The 14,660-nt window shown below is 45.5% G+C and overlaps 1 protein-coding gene across 2 annotated transcripts in view; it reads left to right on the forward strand.

Annotated features, from left to right (window-relative positions):
- CLUAP1 (clusterin associated protein 1) overlaps positions 1-14,660 on the forward strand; it is a 130,983-nt gene that overhangs the window by 41,411 nt on the left and 74,912 nt on the right. For both annotated transcript variants that reach the window (XM_033914557.1, XM_033914556.1), the window contains exons 6-7: positions 2,363-2,446; positions 14,166-14,299. In XM_033914557.1, the coding sequence (XP_033770448.1) occupies positions 2,363-2,446; positions 14,166-14,299 (218 nt within the window). The remainder of the gene's footprint in view (positions 1-2,362; positions 2,447-14,165; positions 14,300-14,660) is intronic.

Consider the following 14,660-nt stretch of genomic DNA (forward strand, 5'->3'; position numbering starts at 1 on the left):
ACTCAACCAAAGTTTCTTCCAAAGGTTGTCTCTGACTTTCACCTCAATCAATCAGTTGTTCTACCAGTATTTTTTCCTAAGCCTCATTCTCTTCCTGGAGAACGGTCTTTGCATACTTTGGACTGTAAACGAGCTTTGGCTTACTACCTGGATCGCACACAGCCGCACAGAACCTCTCCCCAACTATTCATCTCTTTTGATCCAAATAAGTTGGGACATCCTGTTTCTAAAAGAACAATTTCCAACTGGCTAGCCGCCTGCATCTCGTTCTGCTATGCTCAGACCGGACTGGCACTGGAGAGCCGTGTTAGAGCTATGGCAGCTTCTGTTGCTTTCCTCAGGTCTATTCCCATTGAGGAAATCTGCAAAGCTGCCACCTGGTCCTCAGTTCATACCTTCACTTCTCACTACTGTCTGGAGTCTTTCTCCAGGCGGGATGGGCACTTCGGCCAATCTGTATTACAAAATTTATTTTCCTAATGGCCAACTTTCCCACCATCCCATTCTGTTAGCTTGGAGGTCACCCATCTGTGAGAATATATGCCTGCTTGTCCTGGGATAAAGCACAGTTACTTACCGTAACAGGTGTTATCCAGGGACAGCAGGCAGATATTCTCACAACCCTACCACTTCCTCGGGTTGGCTTCTTAACTGGTTTAACTTAACTGATGGACCGCGTGCCTACGTCGGGCGGGAAGGCACTCGCATATACGCGGTGCAGGCAGCCGAGAACTTTCCAAGTTCTTAAAGTGGTCTGTACCGGGGACTCCATGGTGACGTCACCCATCAATGAGAATATCTGCCTGCTGTTCCTGGATAACACCTGTTATGGTAAATAACTGTGTTTACCATGCACGGACTCAGTCAAAGCTAGGGGGACAGGTTGATAGGATTTAGTACAGTATGCGACTGCAGTACCCTGGCTAGTTCATTCCATAATAGCATACAAAGATGATCTCAGAGATAAGGGGCCTGTATGTTAGACAGTACATATGGCATCTGATGCTGGAGCTGAAGCACAAAATGCGCTTGTTGCTGTGAAGGTAGTGCTTGTACGGTAGGTGGCACAAAACGCGCTTGCTGCTGTGAAGATAGTGTTTATGTGGTAGGCGGCACAAAATGTACTCATTGCTGCACAAATACTAGAGTGTATGCCTGTACCGTAATTGGCACATAATGCGCTTGTGCAGAGCTATCTGTCCATTGCTTTTTCGATGGAGAAGACACTTGTGATGCAGCAGTGTTGGAAGGGGAACAGTGCTTGTGTTTCTTAGCTTTCTTATGCGGTTCCCACGATGGCAGCAGTGAAGTAGCTGAGGTAGAGCTGGATGTTGAAGTCAACGGCTACGAAGAGGAGGCTCAGCATTAGAGTTGGCCATCCTTGACGCCGTTTCAAAACTGATCTGAAAATCAAAAAATTATCAAGAGGTCAGTGACCCTGAGAGAAAAACCGCCGACATGAGGCTCCTTAGAGAGGAGTGAGAAGGCTAGTAGGCCAAAGCCTAAAGAGAAACAACACACCCTTCCGTAAAACTGGCAAATAATATAAATTTAAGCTTTTACAAAAAAAAAATCTAATGTGGGAAGGTACAAAACATATGCAAATAACACGCAGAAAATAAATGTGTGTAAAATACGTATGTTAAAAAACACATACGATGCACGTCAAAATGGAAGGCATGTGAAGAGAAAACCAAAATGTGGCTTCTCTGCTCTGCGGAAAACAAAGAACTGATGTGGTTTCACAAGCTGGCAGCTGGAAGGAAGGTACCCATGCATGCGCGATACGGACAGTTTTAATTTCTTAGTGACAGTTCATGTTAGATGGTCTGTGCCAGGCTTTGTGAATGACATCACCCATACATGAGAATATGCTGCCTATTTGTCCTGGGATAATGTCAATCTGGCATCTTTTGGTATGTTTTACTGTTCAAAGATCATAGTTGTAGAAAGGATACAGTTCTCTCTGAGTTTAGTCTTTGTTTCAGATTTCAAATTCTGTCTGTCTGAGGGAGGCTGGTATTGCTGTATTGTTTTGTTTGTTGTTTCTGTTGGGCTCAATAAAATATATTTGACAACAAAGATGTCTTAAAACTTTTGAGTATTTAAATTCATAAAGAAAATAATGAATGCTAAAATGATGATTTTTCAATCTGCCTGTGAAATATGGACATGCTTCCAAACAGTGGGTGTCTCACTTTTGGGAAGCTAATGCATAAATATTAGTTTGTATTCTGCCTGATGTACTAATAAATTGTATCCCATATACTGTATTTTTAATCCTGTTGATATGTGAATGTGAAAGAATCATTCATTTTCTTCCTGCATGACTGACTGTTTTTTAATGTCTTATTTATTATAGGAAGTGAGAACAGCAGCTATTGCCAGACCCTTGGAGATAAATGAGACAGAAAAAGTGATGAGAATTGCAATCAAGGAAGTTCTGGTAAATGGTTTTTTAAATGAATTTCATTACAAATTCTTTGCAACTGTAAAGCATATGTTTGCAGTATTCAATCAAGCTGTCACACAGAGATGGAGAATGTGGTTTAGTCTAATGTTAGAGGTATAGGGATGATTCTATACAGGTTGTCTAAAGTGGTGCACTAAGCATGAATTCTGTAATGCCATTATGCTTATAATTGTTGTTATAGAATATTAACATAAAAGCATAAATGTGGGCTTAACATATTAGGCACAACCACTTACACCACGTCAAAGACTGGTGTAAATCCTCATGCCTAAATGCTGCAATTATTAACAGTATTCTATAACTATCTAGATCATTTAATTAGTATAACAATGCCTAGAAAATACAAAGATAACAGAATCTTAGTAGACACTTGGAAAACATTAAGATATATTAATAACCTATCACCGGATCCAATTAGTAAATCATTAAATCAGTCTATTTGGGTAAACTCCAAGATCAAAATTGGCGGATTTAAAATCGTCTGGAAACAATGGATAAGTGCAGATATACGAACATTAAATGATGTCATTTCAGAAGGTTCACTGCTTAGTTTTTCACAATTGCAAAATAAATATGGCTTAAATAAATCACAATATTTTAAATGGATGCAGTTGAGGCAGGCCATTCAGGAAGGGTTCCCTGAATGGAAAAACCTTAATACTCAATATAGTCTGCAAATTTTATGTTTCCAGGCGGATTTCTTGGGACACCAAGCCGCAAAATGGTACAAATTAATATATAGATTTTTAAATAAAAAAAAGAAAACTGGTCTTAGGGATATATGGAGTATTGAGATTGGACAGACAATTTCTGCATCTCAATGGCCACGATTTTGGTCCTGGAGATTAAGATCTACAAAGTCAGCATCTATGAGTCAAACATGGTTGTTTTTATTACATAGAGTGTTATGGACCCCTACGCGCCTGCAAAAGATAGATAGTACTAGATCCAATAGATGCTGGCATTGTAAAATAGAAGTAGGGACATTAGATCATTTATTATTTTTTTGTCCCTGCATAAAAGCCTTTTGGAATCTGATTTGGCCCCAAATTAACAAATTATTAGAAAATCATGTAGGACTCTCATATGACACCGTATTATTTGGTACTGCAATGAGAACTCAGAGTCCGATCTCAGTAAACAATAATAAACTACTATTAATATTGACAGGAGTCGCCATGCAACAAATCACTCAAAATTGGAAAGACTATACCAAATTAAACTATACGTTCTGGTGGAATTCTGTATGTCACATTTATAAAATGGAAAAAGTATTAACATTACAACATGGGAATCTTAATAATTTCAAAAAAATTTGGCAACCATTGACTAATTATTCTAATGATTAGACTTCTTAGCACAATTATAATACTTATATAGAAATGGGGTGGGATATGCATAATTTTTGGAATCATTAATTGTAAAAATGGGGAGGGATTTATAACTTTTGATTATATATAATATATAATATATACTGTTGCATAAATAATGTTATATTAATTGTAAGATACAATGATATATAATAATAATTATATTACTTGAAATTCAAATTCTGTAAAATATGAAAATTCAATAAAATAAAATTTTTTAAAAAAAACCAGTATTCTATAACCATCCACACCCTCTCATAGAAGTATGACTGAGTTATATGTGTTACTCTCAATTAGTTCAAATTAATACCAATTGAGAGGGAAAAAAGATCCTTAGGAGACCCTCAGGAGGGGTATTGTGTTGCTGAATCAAACCTACCATAAGGTCTATGAACTGTGCAAAAAGTGCATATTTTCCTGTCAGCACAAAAATAATACTTTTGCAAGAGGACTTCATCTTTGCCCTAGAAGCTGGCAAACATCTGCTGACTGTGATAAATGGTGGCTGTTCTATTCTGGGACATTCCAAGAAATGCTTGGGCCACAAGAAAGCCATAATGTCAGGTCAAAATGACATGATCTGTAAATAAAGCTGCTGACAATCTACAAGCAAGATTAGGAGGGAAGGGATCATTGACCTTAGTATTAAGAATGCATTGTCAGGGAAAATAGAGAAGTCACATTTGACACCAAGTGACACCATGCTTCATTATGACTCAACCGCCATTATGTATACCATCCAATCATTAAAAAATGACAAGTGTGACAATCCAATAGAAATTAAGTATGTAGTTAGTAGCTATGCAAGACTCTGGACCCCAGGTTACTAAGCTTGGTTATAAAAGGTCCAGCTTAGTTCCTTAAAAGGTAGAACGGACTGGCTAGCACATGACATACTCTGTGTTATTCTTCCGTTAGCCTAAATGCTGTTTGCTATATCCTATTTGGATGCATCAATGTAAGCTGCCTTTTGTTTATTACTATTAAACATATTATATACAGCAATTGGGTTGCCAGTGTGAGGTCATATAAATACATTGGAGTGGCTAGCAGCGGCCTCTTCACAATACTTCAACTATAGCCAATTATTGGTAGTTGGTGCCAATTAGTATCTCATTTATCAATTAAGTTATGTATGTAACTGCCACTATTCTGTAACATACATAGACAAGTTTAATTATAGCCAATTATTGGTAGTTGGTGCCAATTAGTATTTCATTTATCAATTAAGTTATGTATGTAACTGCCACTATTCTGTAACATGCATAGACAAGTTTAATTATAGCCAATTATTGGTAGTTGGTGCCAATTAGTATTTCATTTATCAATTAAGTTATGTATGTAACTGCCACTATTCTGTAACATGCATAGACAAGTTTAATTATAGCCTATTATTGGTATTTGGTGCCAATTAGTATCTCATCAATTAAGTTATGTATGTAACTGCCACTATTCTATAACATGCATGGACAAGTTTGGGTGCTAAGTACAAAAAGTATGCATAAGCATAGGTGGTCAAAGTGCTGACCTGTGGGGTGGAGGGGAAAAGAGAGGTGCTGGACCCAAGGAGAGAGAGATGTTAAAACACAGAGCAGCACTGATATGGCCAACCCGGTGCTTAACATGAGAGTCAGGGGCTTCTGATGGGGAGATCCCTAGTCCTCTTATTCCGGCCACCTATGCATGCAAGATTATAGAATTAAGGGAATTGAATGTAGCGATAATGCAAGAAGAGCCATGCCCTACATCTTGTCTTTGATAGTGGCCAGTCTGGGCCCCAAGAACCAGGCAAATCCCAAAAATAAATCTATTTATCCCAGGACAAGCAGGCAGCATATTCTTTACGCATGGGTGACGTCACCGACGGAGCCCCCGGTACGGACCTTTTTAACTAGAAAGTTCTAGTTGGCCGCACCGCGCATGCGCGAGTGCCTTCCCGCCCGACGGAGGAGTGCGTGGTCCCCAGTTTCTTCGTTTCCGCGGAGCGAAGAAGACGTGCGTTTTTCAACTCCGTTGAAATCCTCTTTTTGCCTTCCCGCTCGCGTTATTTTTCGTTTTATTCACCTTCGGGTGCTTTTTTCTTTCAGTTTAAAAAAAAAAATATATATATATTTTCTTTTTGCTTTATTTTTCGTTCCTGCCCCGGCGGGGCCTGTTGTCACGATCCAGGCCTCGGGGTTTGATTTTGCGGAGGCCGTCTTCCCATTCATGCCCCCGCAGCCCGGTTTTAAGAAGTGCCAGCGATGTGCACGCCCGATCTCCCTCACTGACCCACACAATTGGTGTTTACAGTGCTTGGGACCGGAGCATCGGGCGGACTCCTGCACCCGCTGTGCCACTCTTAAGAAACGCACTCTGAAGAATCGTCAGATCCAACAAAATCTACTTTTCGGCAACGGCCCGACTATGGACCCGACTTCTTCACCTGCGGCACCGTCGAAATCGGCACCGACCACTTCGACACCGCCTGAAATGACATCGGCGCCACCGGCGCCAGGTAAGCCGGCTAAGAAGCCTTCCACCCTTGAGCGCCCTCCCACCTCGGTGGCGACACCAGTCCTTTCGGCTCCACGCCGCCCCAAAAAACGCTCCGCTCCGATATCGGTGAGCGCCTCATCATCGGCCTCCTCATCGCCGGAGCGTAGAGCGGCACCCATGGAACCAAAGAAGAAAAAAGTGGTTCCGGTGCCACCCCTGGATGACCGCATTGCGGCCATCCTCCAGGATAAGTTGCAGGAACAACTCCAACAGCAACTTAAGCAGCTCTTACCCTCTATCTTGGCACCGCTGCTTTCGGTACCAGACCGGCCCGAGCCCCGCACCGTCCAACCGGTATCCACTCCATCGGTACCTCTGGACTCCTCCATGCCCATTCTCTCGGCGTCGCATCTCCATACCCAGGCCGAGACTGTCGCCTTGACGACGACCGATCCTCCTCGGGACCGAACAGGGCACCGGTCTTCCCGCGACCCTGACCGGCACCGTTCTTCCCGGGACCGAGACAGACAAAGGTCTTCATCCCCCGGTACCGTCTCGGTACGCTCAGGCAAGTCTTTGTCTAAAACTCACCATACCGAGCCTTCCACTCCGGTCTCTCGACACGCACACACCGACGTCAGAGACCCTGACCTATGGGAAGAATCCCCTCCCGGTATCGAGGAGGATGCATCGTCGTCGGACGAAGAGCCTTCGGCCCCCGATACCACATCTAAACCTGAACAATCTTCCTTTTCTAAATTCCTCAGGGAGTTGTCGGGGGCCTTATCTTTACCTCTAGAATCTGACTCTAAGAAGTCACAAGCTTTCCTGGAGGCATTGGATTTCAATCAACCTCCCAAAGAGTTCCTAAAGTTGCCCGTGCATGATATCCTACGGGAAACTTTTTATAAAAATTGGGAGAACCCGCTGACCGTCCCTGGGGGCCCCCCGTAAACTGGACAGCCTCTATAGGGTTATACCAATCCCGGGATTTGATAAACCCCAACTGCCCCATGAATCTCTCCTGGTGGAGTCCACTTTAAAAAAGACTCAGGGCTCTAGTGTTTATGCCTCCACCCCTCCTGGCAGAGAGGGCAAAACAATGGACAAGTTTGGCAAGCGACTTTACCAGAATGCCATGCTTGCCAACAGAGCTAACAACTACTCATTCCATTTCTCATTCTACCTGAAACATCTGGTCATGCAACTCTCCGCCATGCAGAAGTACCTGCCAGAACACAAAGTTCCTCTATTCCAGCAGCATATCTCCAGCCTGCTCCAACTGAGAAAATTTATGGTGCGCTCTATCTATGACTCTTTTGAGCTCACCTCCCGTGCATCTGCCATCGCTGTGGCTATGCGCCACCTGGCCTGGCTCAGGGTCTCTGATTTGGACGTCAACCATCAAGACCGACTAGCCAACGCCCCATGTCTTGGTGATGAATTATTCGGAGAGTCCCTGGATACCACCACGCAGAAACTCTCTGCCCATGAGACCAGATGGGACACTCTCATAAAACCTAAGAAAAAGGCTCCACCTGCTCGTCCTTACAGACCACAAACCTCATATCAGCGCAGGTTCTCCGCTAGGCCGCTCAATCCACCTTCACAGCAACCTAGGCGGGCCCCCCAACACCAGCACACCCAGGCTCGTGCCCAGTCTAATCAACCTGCCAAGCCTCTTCCGCCTGCCAAACCATCTCAGCCCTTTTGACTCCTCTCTCCAGGGCTTAGCCAGTCTTCCACCCTCATTGCCTCTTCCTCAGCCAATTGGAGGCAGGCTCCACATCTTCCTCAGCCGTTGGGAGGTCATCACATCGGACCAGTGGGTCCTCAACATCATCCGCCACGGCTACTCTCTCAACTTCCAGACTCTTCCACCAGACAATCCTCCCGTAGAGTCTGCTTCTCATTCAGCTCAAACCCCCCTCCTCCTGAGGGAGGTCCAATCCCTCCTTCTTCTCAATGCCATCGAAGAAGTGCCTCCGGAACAAAGAGGCCGGGGATTCTACTCCCGTTACTTCCTAGTTCCAAAGAAGACAGGAGACCTCCGTCCCATTCTCGATCTCAGGGACCTCAACAAGTGTCTAGTCAAGGAGAAATTCAGAATGCTCTCCCTTGCCACGCTTTACCCTCTTCTCTCTCAACACGACTGGCTATGTTCCCTGGACCTCAAAGAGGCCTACACTCACATCCCAATCCATCCAACTTCACGTCGCTACCTGCGATTCCAGGTACACCACTGCCATTATCAGTACAAAGTGCTACCTTTTGGCCTCGCTTCATCACCCAGGGTGTTCACCAAATGCCTCATTGTGGTGGCAGCCTTCCTCAGGTCTCACAACCTCCAGGTGTTCCCCTACTTGGACGATTGGTTAGTGAAAGCACCTACGTCTCCACTTGTGCTACAAGCCACTCATCTTACCATCTCTCTCCTCCATCTTCTGGGGTTCGAAATCAACTACCCCAAGTCGCATCTGCTTCCCACACAGCGCCTTCAGTTCATTGGAGCAGTTCTCGACACCACACTAATGAGGGCGTTCCTCCCCTCCGATCGTCAACGGACTCTGCTCCACCTGTGTCGTCAGGTGCTCCTTCATCACTCCATTCCTGCCAGACAGATGATGGTCCTCCTGGGCCACATGGCCTCGACGGTACATGTGCTTCCCCTGGCACGACTCCACCTCAGGACACCTCAATGGACTCTGGCCAACCAGTGGTCACAGACCTCGAATCTTCTTTCTCATCCCATCTCTGTGACATCGTCTCTTCAGCGATCTCTACAATGGTGGTTGAACTCCTCAAATCTTTCCAGGGGTCTTCTTTTCCATCTGCCCCCACATTCCATGATCATCACCACGGATGCCTCCCCTTATGCATGGGGAGCTCACCTGGGAGATCTACGCACCCAAGATCTTTGGACCCCACAGGAGCGTCTACATCACATCAATTTCCTAGAACTGAGAGCTATGTTCTACGCTCTCAAGGCCTTCCAGCACCTTCTCTGCCCTCAGGTTCTTCTCCTATGCACAGACAACCAAGTCGCCATGTACTACATAAACAAACAGGGCGGCACCGGGTCTCGCCTCCTTTGTCAAGAGGCTCTCCGCATTTGGACCTGGGCCACGGCCCGCAGTCTCTTCCTCAAGGCTGTCTATATCCAGGGCGAACAGAACTCCCTGGCCGACAATCTCAGCCGCATCCTTCAACCTCACGAGTGGACTTTGGATCCTCCCACACTCCACTCCATCTTTGTTCGCTGGGGCACTCCGCAGGTGGACCTATTTGCAGCTCCTCACAACCATCAGCTGCCCCAGTTCTGCTCCAGACTCTTCTCTCCTCACCGTCTGGCCCCGGATGCATTCCTGCTCGACTGGACGGATCGATTCCTCTATGCCTTTCCTCCACTACCTCTGATGTTGCGGACGTTATCCAAACTCCGCAGGGACAGGGCCACCATGATTCTCATCGCTCCTCGGTGGCCTCGCCAACACTGGTTTCCTCTTCTGCTTCAGCTCAGCGTCAGGGAGCCCATTCCTCTTCCTGTGTTTCCTACTCTACTTACGCAACAACATCAGTCTCTACTGCATCCCAATCTGTCTTCGCTCCACCTGACAGCTTGGTTTCTCTCGGGCTGACCTCTCCAGGAAATCTGTCTCAGCCTGTCCGTCTCATTTTGGACGCCTCCAGGAAACCGGCCACCCTCCAATGTTACCATCAGAAGTGGACCAGGTTCTCCTCTTGGTGCCTCCGTCATCATTACAACCCCACCTCTTTAGCGGTGGAAACTGTTCTGGACTACTTGCTCTCCCTGTCCAACGCAGGCTTCAAGTCTACCTCAATCAGAGTACATCTTAGTGCCATCACGGCATTTCATGAGCCTATCCTAGGAAAACCTCTCACGGCTCATCCACTGGTTTCCCGGTTCATGAGAGGCCTCTTCAATGTCAAACCACCTCCGAAGCCTCCTCCGGTCGTCTGGGACCTGAATGTGGTTTTATCAGCCCTCATGAAACCCCCTTTTGAGCCTCTTGCCTCAACTTCGCTCAAACTTCTGACATGGAAGGTGCTTTTCCTCATTGCCATCACCTCTGCCAGGAGGGTTAGTGAGCTGCATGCACTGGTCGCCGATCCACCGTTCACTGTTTTTCACCATGACAAGGTGGTTCTGCGTACCCATCCAAAGTTCCTTCCCAAGGTAGTCTCGGCTTTTCACCTCAACCAGTCTATTGTGTTGCCTGTTTTTTTCCCGAAACCTCACTCACACCCCGGGGAACAGGCATTGCACAGTCTTGATTGCAAGCGTGCCCTGGCTTACTATCTTGATCGTACAAGGGCTCACCGCTTGTCCCCTCAGCTCTTCCTGTCCTTCGACCCTAATCGTCTGGGTCGACCGGTCTCTAAACGAACGCTATCCAACTGGCTTGCAGCTTGCATCGCATTCTGCTATGCTCGGGTCGGTCTGTCACTGGACGGTGCTGTCACTGCCCACAGGGTGAGAGCTATGGCCGCTTCTGTTGCTTTCCTCCGTTCCACACCCATTGAGGAAATCTGCAAGGCGGCCACCTGGTCCTCAGTTCACACATTCACTACTCACTACTGTCTGGATGCTTTCTCCAGACGGGATGGGCACTTCGGCCAATCTGTACTTCAGAATTTATTTTCCTAATGGCCAACCATCCCTCCTCCCTCTTTGTTAGCTTGGAGGTCACCCATGCATAAAGAATATGCTGCCTGCTTGTCCTGGGATAAAGCACAGTTACTTACCGTAACAGGTGTTATCCAGGGACAGCAGGCAGATATTCTTACGTCCCACCCACCTCCCCGGGTTGGCTTCTTAGCTGGCTTATCCTAACTGGGGACCACGCACTCCTCCGTCGGGCGGGAAGGCACTCGCGCACGCGCGGTGCGGCCAACTAGAACTTTCTAGTTAAAAAGGTCCGTACCGGGGGCTCCGTCGGTGACGTCACCCATGCGTAAAGAATATCTGCCTGCTGTCCCTGGATAACACCTGTTACGGTAAGTAACTGTGCTTTCTCATAACTCATTTTTAGGGATGAGCAGCGGCTCTCCTAAGTCTACTTTTCCCATTTCACACTGGTGCCAGATTTTAATCTTTCATCCATCTCCAAAATCAGCTGAAAAAGGCAAGGCAGTCAGGGTCTGCTTATAATTGAAACAGAAATACGCCTCAAAACCTACCCAAGTTGGTTGGCACTTGGATGATCAAAAAGACAGGTTGTCCATGTTGATAATCGAAATGGGTTTTTAGACATATCCAGGGACTTTTTAGGCCTCTGAATCCCACTGTGCGCCCAGAGCTGAAAGGGGCATTTTTGAAGGAGTGGTTAGAACGGTATGTGGTTGGGATGTGGGCCAACCTATACTTACGAGTTTTACAAGGCTCCCTGGACGGAACTTATACGTTGTGATTTAGACAATCTAAAAACAAAAATACTTGTGGAGAGTTGATGTTCAAGATGACGACTTTATTAGAACAAATAAGTAATCCACATAAAAAAGTCTAGGGCCTGAACCACTGGAAACGATTGTTTCTGGTTGTGACCCCTTTTGTGGACGGATCAGGGTCAACTTCTTGTTGTACCGTTAGACAATCTAAAATCAGATATAAGTGCCCAGAAGGTATCCAAAGTGACCAGATAACCACTGCAGGGACAAAATATGGACCCCCACACACTCCCCCAGTGATCATTGACCCCCCCTCACACCGCCATAAAAATTGGAATAAAAATGTACATACCTACCTCCAGAACATCAGCACTTGGCATAGGAAAGCCTGGTAGAGCTTCACAGAAGTTGCTTAAGTAGTCTCGGGGGTGGGCTAGTGAACCATAGAGAAGAGGACCCAGGCCCATAAGCCACTCTAACCACTACATTTATGGTAGAAAATATGAGTCCACCAGAAAAACCCCAAACCCTAATGTACCGCCATATAGGTGCCACCTGCAGTTATAAGAGCTATTGGGGTTGTAAACTGGTGGATATAGTGGGTTTTGGGGGGCTCAACATTACTTATATGGGAGTTCTGGTGAGATGTTTATGTAGCACCCCTTTTGTGAATTTCACAGCAGTACCCTGTAAAGTGCCCCATTGCTGTGTTTTCCTGTCTGGGTTGCCAGTCCATCACTTTGCTGACCCCTCCCATGTCCAAAAGGTCTTGTTTTAGGCGTGGGGTCTTGGGATGATTTTTTGGATGAGAAGAATGTGGTATAAACATAGATGTACTAGTGGTCTGGATGATCAAACGGCTGGATGTAGAAGTAGATGATTTTCGGGAAAAAAAAAAATTTGGACGTACTTTTTGAGAATGGACATTTTTACGCTGCTAACTTTGGGCGACTAGCACCTTACATCTAAATTGGACTTAAACGTTTCTTTTGATATGCCCCTCCACATATTTATTTATTTTAGTATTTATTTACCACTTATAGTCTAAGGATCCTCTCGGGACGGCTGCTGGTGGCAGGGCAGCGGGTTTCCTGCTTTCTGGCAAAGAGGCGTCCGGGGTGCGCTTTTTTCAGAAGGATGAGCTTTCAGATCTGATTCAGCAGGTCTCCTCGGAGCTTCGTTTAGAAGAGTCGCCACCGGAAACCCTGCATGTGGGGAACCCTCTTTTTAGGGGGATCCGCGCTGCTTCCCGCTCTTTTCCTATTCATCATGTTATTTGGGATATTGTCCTGGCACAGTGGAATTTGCTGGAGGCGCTGTTTCGATTAGCGTGCGCCATGGCTCGTTTGTATCCCATCCCGGAAGGAGATAGGGATATCTTGAAGTTGCCAGTGGTGGACGCGGTGGTCTCAGCACTTGCTAAGCAGTATACCATGCCTGTTGAGGGTGATTTTGTCATACGGGACCCTGAGGAGCGTAAGTTAGAGCCCATTCTTAAACAGACTTGATGTCTCGACCTTGGGGTCCAGGCTGCTATTTAGGGGGGGGAGGAGGAGCTGGTGGCTCGCGCCGTTTTTTGGTGGGCCGAGTGTGTCCTGGATCGTGAATCTGATGACTGGTCCTTGATGGATCAGGAGGTTGCAAAGATTGAGATGGCTGCCTCGTTCCTCTCGGATGCCCTTTATGACTTGGTGCAGATGTCTGCCAAGTTTATGGTTTTTGGAGTGACCGCATGTCGTACTTTGCGGCTTCGCACTTAGTCAGCCGCGAAGGAGCCTGTCTACACTACCAATGCTACTAGTTTGTTATAAGGTACATTTAGTCTCGCTGTTCGGATGGGAGGGAGAGATGGGTCGGGTGGGGGGGGGGAGAGCTGCTGCTGCCGGCGACTAGGGCTTATTTTCGGGGGTAGGGTTTATATTAAGACCTACCCCGAAAATCATGCTAGGGCTTATTTTCGGAGTAGATCTTATTTTCGGGGAAACACGGTAGAAGCTATTCTTAAGTCAAATAAGTTGGTATAGAGTGAATATGTAACTTAATTTTTCAACAGAATCAGGTTTCCCCCTAGGAATTAACAAGTTGAATATCTCTATTAATTGATTAAAGTCAGCTGTGAGGAGAGCAACGGATTAGTCTTCCATCTTCTCCGAGCACTCTAGAACAGTTCCAGTTATTTTTTAACCATTTTCCTCATTTTTGTCATAGTCTCCTTTTGAAAGTTAAATGGTAGCCTGGTAGATTTCCTTTCAGTCAAATTTGATAAGTTATGATTATTATTGCTGAGTGGCCTCAACATTATTACCTCTTGCACAAGATACTGCATTCTATGAAGGACAAGGTGAAAAATAGCGTACACAATTGGTAACAGATTGCTGTGAATTTTGAATGCAAACATGAGTCAACCATACCTTTTTTTTTTCTTCTTTCACCAGGAACAAGTGCAGAAAACTAAAGACATGCTAAATAACGTGGCATCTGATGAGGCCAGCTTGGAGGCCAAGATTGAAAAGAGAAAACTGGAACTGGAAAGAAATCAGAAACGCTTCCAGACTTTACAAAGTGTCAGGTAAGAGGTTATAGAGGCAGTCCTCGTCACCTATTATCACTGAACACAAAAGTAGCAATTCTATAAACTGGCACCAAGATTTAAGTGCCATGTGCTTAGTGCCAATTCTATAGCAGCATCTTGGGGCCAAGATGCCATTATAGAATGCTAGTGTATTTGGAATGTCTATGAGAAAAAAGAGTCAAATATCTTCACATAATAACATCCTTTTATTGATTATGACTGGAGTCGCCATTCAACATCACTAATAATTGGAAAGATCACAGTAGACTGAATTTTAAGTTTTGGTGGAATTCATTATGTCTCATGTATAAAATGGAAAGATCATTAGCTATACAACATGGAAATTATAAGAACTTTA

This window comes from Geotrypetes seraphini, chromosome 11 (assembly GCF_902459505.1).
Source record: "Geotrypetes seraphini chromosome 11, aGeoSer1.1, whole genome shotgun sequence".
In the NCBI taxonomy this organism is placed as follows: Eukaryota; Metazoa; Chordata; class Amphibia; order Gymnophiona; family Dermophiidae; genus Geotrypetes; species Geotrypetes seraphini.